Here is a 7,845-nt window from a genome sequence, read left to right as displayed (position 1 = left end):
TTAATAATTAACTAAGTAGGTAAGTATTAGGAATTATGCCCTTCAAGTAGTGTAATATTCGGATTAATGTGATCTTTATGGCTTAGGCATAAGCTCATATTAAAAAGGATGTTAACGTACAAAAGCAGAAGATTAAGAAGTTAAAAAAAGATAGAATAAATAGTATTTTGGTACTTGAAAATTTTAATTTTGATAAAATGGATCTCATATTTATTTTTAACAAAATAAATCTCTAAATATATATATATGTATGTTTTGTTTGATGAAATAATCTAATTATTCAAAGTGATAAGTTAACAATCATTAGACTATTTTATCAAACGAAGCAGATATTTAAGGGTTCATTTTATCAAAAATAAATATAAAAGTCTATTTTAACAAAATTAAAATCTTAGATGTCAAAATACCTACTTACTCAAAAAATAATAAAAGCAAGTTAATTTGTGTTCCACAATAATCTTTTTATGTCTAATATTGGCTTAAATATAAGACAAATACAAAAAAAAATATTAATCACCTAATACTTCTTTTCTATAAGTAAAAGTTCTTTTTTACCAGTTACCACTATATTTTATCTTGCATCCAACATTGTGATGGAAACTTCATTAGCTGAGAATTTTACATAGTTTGCCGATAAAGATTCTTCTTTCGGTGTCCCAGCACAATCTACATAAAATGCAGGAAATTTCGGTTGGGGCAACCATTTCTCACCATTTAGCATTAGAACCACCGATAACATGTTAGGCCTATCTTCTGGCCTTTGTTGCACACATAATAAACCTACTTGTATGCATCTTATGACTTCAGTGGGGTTGCACCATTCCCTTAATACTTCATCCAATAATTCCAGTGGCCTCTCATTAATCCACAATTTCCATGCCTAAAACATTGGAAAGATTAGTGAGTTGAAAAGAAATTTAAATTTGACTATTTGCTATACGATCGAGTAATCTTTTACTTACATGTCCAAGAAGATTAAGGTTATTTTCAGAGTTTGAGAATTCCCTATTCTTCTTTCCACTTATCAACTCTAATACTATTACACCATAACTAAATACATCTGACTTCATAGAGAATTGTCCTTGTACTGCATATTCAGGAGGCATATAACCGCTGAAATAAAATACAATCAAATTAAAATTAAGGTAATTAAAACAAAACATGTATACATAATTATTAGATACAGATAAATTGACTTACTATGTTCCAGCAATCCTATTTGTATTTTCTTCAACTTGATCATCTAAGAATGTTCGAGCTAAACCAAAATCTGATATCTTAGGATTAAAATTTCCATCTAACAAAATATTACTGGTTTTTAAATCTCTATGAATTATCCTCAATATAGAATCTTGATGAAGATAAAAAAGTCCTCGAGCGATGCCACTAATAATGTTGAAACGCTTTAGCCAATCTAGCAACTTTCGTCCAGTTTCATCTGGTCAATTATGCACATTGCTTAGCATACACTTTGGGTATTCATTACACACAATGTATATATAAGAAATATTAAAATTGTTGTCAAGGCTTATGAGTTTTCAATAAACACCAAAAATCTTACCGAAAATAAATTGGTCTAAACTTCTGTTAGGCATGAACTCATAGATTAGTATTTTTTCTGACTCTTGAATACAACAACCAAGAAGCTTGACAAGATTCCGATGCTGAAGTTTAGCTATCAACACCACCTCATTTTTTAATTCTTCCAGCCCTTGAGTAGACCTTTTTGAAAGCCTTTTTACAGCTACTTCTCGACCATCTTGAAGTATGCCCTAAAACAATTATGTGTCGTTAGAAGTTTGTAGTGGAAAATAGCATGGTTTGACCGGTTAATCTAAAGCCGGCCATTAGACCGGACCAATTTAAACTAAAAAATGGCTTAACATTGAATTAGTAAAAAAATAGATTAACTGAATAAATTGATTCAGTTTTACAGTTAACTGATTTAAAATAATAAATTACAAAAAAAATTAATTTTTTAAAAATATATATTATTCATAAATATATTATTTATTATATCTAATTCAACTTCGGATAAATAATAGTCGAACCATTAAACCTTTCAATTTTAGTTCTAGTGGTTCGTTAACCAGATCAATTTTTAGAACATTAAAAAATAGATGTCCTTTTTTGTTTTCTATATTACCTTATATACGGGACCGAAACCACCTTCTCCAAGCTTTTTATTAGATGCAAAGTTTCCTGTAGCTTTAGCTATGACTGAAAAATCAAATATCGGTAGATCGACGTCTTTCCAACTATGCTTTTTCTTGCATATATTTCTTGCTACACCTGTTTAGTGGTAACAACAACGCATAACAATTGAGTCTACAACACTTAGTAGTAGCACATTTTTTCTTTCTCTTTTTTACATTCCTATTGCAAATTAGATCCATAATAATATTTACCTTTCTTTTTAATTATCATCGACATTGTGCCAGCGCATGCGATTAATCCAAAGATAACCGAACCTACTATGATTCCAACGTTCTTATTTTTCATATTCCCATGGCCGTTAGCCGCTGCTGCATTGTCATAAGAAAGATGAGAACATATATAATTATACTCTCTAGTTCTTCCTACATTATTGGCATAAGTTTTATACACTAGAATGGTTGAAAACATTAATAGTTGATGATAAGATTACTATTAGAAACAAAGTTTTTAAAAACTTGAATTTTGTTTATTTTATATAAGAACTTTTAAAATGGTTGATTGTAATATGTTTATCTATACCTAATTTTAAAAGATATATAAGAGACTAATTTATCAATTTATCTTAAGATAAACTATATTTTTATATTCTTAATATTTTTGAAATTTTTTAAAAAAAATCCTAACATTTAATTTCATTAAAACTTATTATAACATTTAAAAAAATTGATTTTATCCTTAATATTAATGGTTTTACAGTCAACCATTTAGTCAACTTTTTTTACAATTTTACTTTTAAGTCTTCCTTCCTATAACTCCTCTATCTCCCCAACCCTCTCTTTATCTCCAACCAAAACCAAAACCACAGCACCACATATCCATCATCATCTTTCCTCTACTTGCTGCCATTTTCGATGTCATCGTCTCCACACACCACCATCATTGTTCATTGCCTATGCCACTTCTTCCTCCTTCGCGTGCCTCTACTTTTGCCTCCTCATCCTTCCTCTCCCTCTTCTTCTCCATTCGCTCTTTATTTTTTTACCTTCACAATTTCCCCACCTTTGTCACCCCTCCACGTCACCTACCTCGTGTTGCCACCTCCGCCACTGCGTCACCTTCTAAGTCTGTCGCTACATCACCACCTCTGCATCCTCCTTGTCTTCGTCCTACCCCCTTCCTTTGTCACCGTAGTTTTACTATTTTCCATTTTCTTCCTCTTCCTTTTCTATTGTTGTTGTTCTTATTGTTTTATTGTTGTGGGTGGTGGCGATGTGGGGATGGAAAGGTGGTGGCAATGAATGTGTGGGACACGGCATGATTGTTACATGGGTGGTGGTGGTGGCGGTGGAGGTGAGGGCTGTTGGCAGTGTTTAGGGGTGATGGGGCTTTATGATTAAGAATACATAGGGTGGGTTTGGAGTGAGAATTAGCATTTTAAAAAGAACAATAGCAAATATTATCATTTTAGATCAGCAATAATTTACATATATATTTACAGAAATTTGTACAAGGGAAATAATTGAGGGATGAAGAAAAATAGTTACCTAATTCTGAAGCAGGGACTTTAATGTAAAGGTCTTGTCCTCCTTTAGAGAACATCCTCATGTCAATGAGATCATCAAACCAAAGTAGGCAGCCACTTCCTCCATTACGAATATCCATATTCGCATACGCTGTACAAGAACAGTTTTTCAAGCAGGATTGTCGACATTCCTCAAGATTCATTGTCTTATTATACGTTGATGAAGATGTATCTGGCAACTTCATATCTCTGTACCTCAAGAACCCATCTGTGTTATTACAATCTAACAAAGTCTTTCTGACACAACCACTAGACCAATCAGACATATTCCATTGTTTGGGAAATTTGGAAACATATGCTTTCAAACATTCACATGTTGGAGCATTACCATCCATATAGCATATAGAATTTGAACCACAAAAGGCATACATTTCACATTGATCTACCAGCTCAGTTGGAGTGTTTTTAACCTGATTTCTTGTTTGACTTGTCCAAACCAAAACATTACCCGTACCTGAAGTGATTGTTCTGTATATGGAGAAAAGGGACCTATCACTCATTGTGACCTGATAATAGATCTCTTTATCATTCACTACAAAATCGATGCTATATATGTTCATGGCATATGGATACCCTGAAAAAGAAAGACCATTCCATGGTCCTGCTCTAGTAACTATTATGGATCCCTTCATTTGAACTAGTTGCGGATACCCTCTGGGTTTGATTTTTAAAGAATACTCTCCTATAGCAGGGTCATTTGAGCTTTTCCAACACGATAGAAATCTATTCAGACCAGTAACTAAGTTTAATCCAAGTTTCATTCCTGGCATCAACATATCAGAAGGATAGTCAAAACTCTGCCACAAGAAGTCCTCGGCAGCATCCTGTTGGCTAAGTTGCACGAATATTGATACGTGAATATATATATATATATATATATATATATATATATATATATATGTCAAATTTAATTATTTTAAATTAAAAAAATAAATATTTAAATAGTCTAATAAGTAATCAACTTAACGTCTTAAATTGTACATCTAAATAGTTTTGAAATAAAGTAAATAAACAAATAAAATTTACTCAAAACCACTTAATTTTGAACTAATTTGTGCCGGTAAAATAGTCGTACCTGTGCAACATAGCGTGTTGGTACTTCACAACAAGATTTCCCGAGTCCAAGAGCTGTGCAGTTAAGTTATTTGAATCTTGGAGGGATGAAGATATGTTGGATGACCAAACAACACTAGTGTTTGCGTCATTGAGAAGTTGAAGAATTCCCTTGTCACTGAATTTCAAGAGTCCGGACGTGCTTTGAAGGGGTCTTTCTCTATTGGCCACCCACACTACTGTTGGGTTTCTTGATGCATCTCTGTACCACACACCCAAATACCGACTTGTACTAGGTTTAGGACTGAAGAAACCCAGTTCAAAGCTTCCATCAACCGAAACTAAGGTCTCACCATCTCTCATAGATTGACCCGTTCCCAACCGATCTGTTGAAGTGGAAGTTCTCACGCAAGACACTAGAAAGAACCAAATAATTAACATACTGAACTTGCCTACAAGTCGCTAATGAATATGAGCTATTAATAGCAAGTAAGAAGAGAATTTTCCAATGGCTGTAATCTTCTCTACTTGTGGAAATAAATTAGTCATGGAAACGGTGATGTGATTTAATCAACGTGCTTGACGAGGCTTACGAGTTTGATCGTTTCAATCACATATGGAACCTTGAAATAGAAGCGTCTTCCAGTAGAATAGTTACTTTACACAATAGCCACAATTGATGATAATATCTCATTTCAGAGGGCTCTCCTCTTGCTCTTAGTCATCTTGACTTGGACAGTGACTCTTTCCAATGATAATAGGCTCGTATAAGATAGGAAGGAGAAAGCATTAGCCACCACTATAAACGTGATTACTTGTACACCTAAAAAATTATGGTCTATGCAAGTTTTTTTCTATGTTAAATTTATAAATTTAAAAAGCTTTTATTAAAAATATAAAAATATAAAAATATAAATTTTTAATATATTTGTATTGGATTTATTATAAAAATATTTAAAAATTTTTAATAATAGTGTTACGGTGGGTAACCGGAGATTAATGGATTGGATGATGTTGGTTGGCCTAATCGTTGGAAAGAGGAGGCCTTCGTGTGGATCGGCACCTGGAGGGCCTCCGTCCGACTTGTGCGCGTGAAAGAATGGGGGGTGGTACCTACAAAGACACTCCAATGCCTAAGTCAGCAAGGGTATAAGCAGGTCTAGAGAGTATTGGGACTTGGAGATACCTGAGGGGTGTCAGGGTATTTATAGTGGTGAACCAATAACCACCGCTGAAGTAGTTCCACCTTTTAAGGTAGATAACCATTCCTTTATCTTAGGGAGGTTGAGATATGGATACTGGAAGTGGTTAGAGAGATTTTAGGGGCAGTTACTCATCTGAATGAGTGCTTATCTGCCAGCTAACCCCCGTTCCCGACTTCTTTAGAACAAGTCGTGGTGAGCACCGACTTCGTAAGACGTGGGATTAGGCCTTTTGTTTGGACCTGGGCCTTTACTGTTGGGTCAGGGTATGAACAGTGCCCCTACTCGAGCCCAATTTTCTTTTCAAGATTTGGGTTCGAGTATTCTACTCGGGGTCGTAGCCGACTTGTTGGAGGACCGACGTGATGGTCTGAAACCGACGTGACTTTTCGTAATCTTTTGGTTCTGACAGTTACGTCTAATCAAGCGTCGTATCCGTTAGGGGTGTGTGTAGGTATTAATTACCTTGGTAACGGTGCATTCATTAATGACGGTTTCCATTTTTACCCTTATGCCCCTAACGTGCTTATAAATGCTTCCCTCTTCCTTCGTTGTTTCGTTTCTTCGATTTTTCAAAAAAAAATTTTCCTTTCATCTGTTCGTGGAATACTTTCATATCTGTTCGTGGGGTACTCTTCGTTGAAGGCTTTCATCTTCCTCTACTTCTTTTCAGGCAAAGGTTGGTTCTTTCTTCCCTTTTATTAAGTGCTTCTGCATGCCTTTTATTTTCTTTGGAGAGGGAGAGGATGACGTCGTAGGTTGTTTAGATTTCATGCCCCTTAGGGACTCTCGTTTTTTATTCTTTTTTCTTTTCCCTTTGTAGGTTTACATCGTACCCTAGGGAAAAAATGTCTTCTGTAGAAGTTCTTGCTCAGTGGGTTGATGTTACGGTCTTGGCTGAGGAACCCTTGGTCGATGCCGAGTTCATCACCAACCTTCACACTCATCACCATATTTGTACTTCTGAGGAGGATGAGCCGAAGTATGAATTGGTGGTCACTGGTCTGGAAGACCGGGTTTGTTTTGGGAGAGATACTGAGGAGGCTCCTCATTTTTTCTATATGTATGAAAGCATGATTACCCGTTTGGGTGTTTTTCTTCCATTTTCTGATTTTGAAATAGCTGTTTTGCGTCACTGCCGAATTGCTCCTACCCAACTTCACCCCAATTCTTGGGATTTTCTAAAAATTTACCAGTTTATCAGCCACGCCTTAGATTTTCTAACCTCTTTGAGGATTTTCTTCTATCTTTTCCATATGACCAAGCCCTTCAGTGGGTTAAATAACAAGCAACAATGGGTGTCTTTCCGAGCCATACAAGGTCGGAGAGTTTTCACCCTTTTTGATGAATCCTTCCATGACTTTAAAAATTATTTTTTTCAAAGTTCAAGGTGTAGAGGGTCACCACCCCTTTTTTCTGGATGAAAATTCTGTTCCTCGCTTTCCTCTGTATTGGTTGGAGGCCTCCCCCTGTGAGAAATATGGTTTGGATGACTTGGATGAGGTGGAGGCAGCCATTGTGGGGTTCCTCCGAGAAGTGTGGGGGAGGGCCCCATATCTGGATACCAAAAAATTTCTCCAGGGGTCGCCGGCCTTTGTCCAGGCACAATTAGGTAGCCTTTATATTTTATACTTTTTTTCTGACTTGTATCTTGTTTTTCCGACTTGTCTGAATTTTTTGGCTAATAATTGCTTTTACAGAGATGGCGAAGAAGAATTCCAGCGAATCTTACCAGAGAGTCCAGGAGGCCAGGGCAAGATCTCGCGCCAGGGCCGGCGGTGCCAGGGTAACTAGCTCCTCTCTTCCTCCTCCTCCTCCTCAAACTTTGGGGACCCCTTCTCGGCCTATTGT

General features: G+C 35.9%; 1 protein-coding gene across 3 annotated transcripts; it reads right to left on the bottom strand.

Moving 5' to 3' along the window:
- Nucleotides 1-416: 416 nt before the first annotated feature.
- LOC130970052 (G-type lectin S-receptor-like serine/threonine-protein kinase At4g27290) lies at nt 417-5,463 on the bottom strand. Of its 3 annotated transcripts, none has more exons than XM_057896008.1 (8): nt 4,815-5,463; nt 3,702-4,570; nt 2,409-2,525; nt 2,147-2,292; nt 1,562-1,772; nt 1,201-1,438; nt 963-1,113; nt 417-880 (listed from the first exon to the last, which is right to left on the bottom strand). In XM_057896008.1, the coding sequence occupies exons 1-8, from the start codon at nt 5,231-5,233 to the stop codon at nt 572-574; spliced, it is 2,460 nt and encodes an 819-aa protein (XP_057751991.1). In that variant the 5' UTR covers nt 5,234-5,463; the 3' UTR covers nt 417-571. The 3 variants fall into 3 exon arrangements, with proteins under 3 accessions (XP_057751991.1, XP_057751992.1, XP_057751993.1); XM_057896009.1 differs by having other exon boundaries at nt 2,409-2,522; XM_057896010.1 differs by having other exon boundaries at nt 3,702-4,502; nt 4,815-5,050.
- Nucleotides 5,464-7,845: the final 2,382 nt, after the last annotated feature.

This window comes from Arachis stenosperma, chromosome 3 (assembly GCF_014773155.1).
Source record: "Arachis stenosperma cultivar V10309 chromosome 3, arast.V10309.gnm1.PFL2, whole genome shotgun sequence".
Classification (NCBI taxonomy): Eukaryota; Viridiplantae; Streptophyta; class Magnoliopsida; order Fabales; family Fabaceae; genus Arachis; species Arachis stenosperma.
The sequence above is the reverse complement of the archived record's forward strand: the minus strand, read 5'-3'. Positions and strand labels throughout refer to the sequence as shown.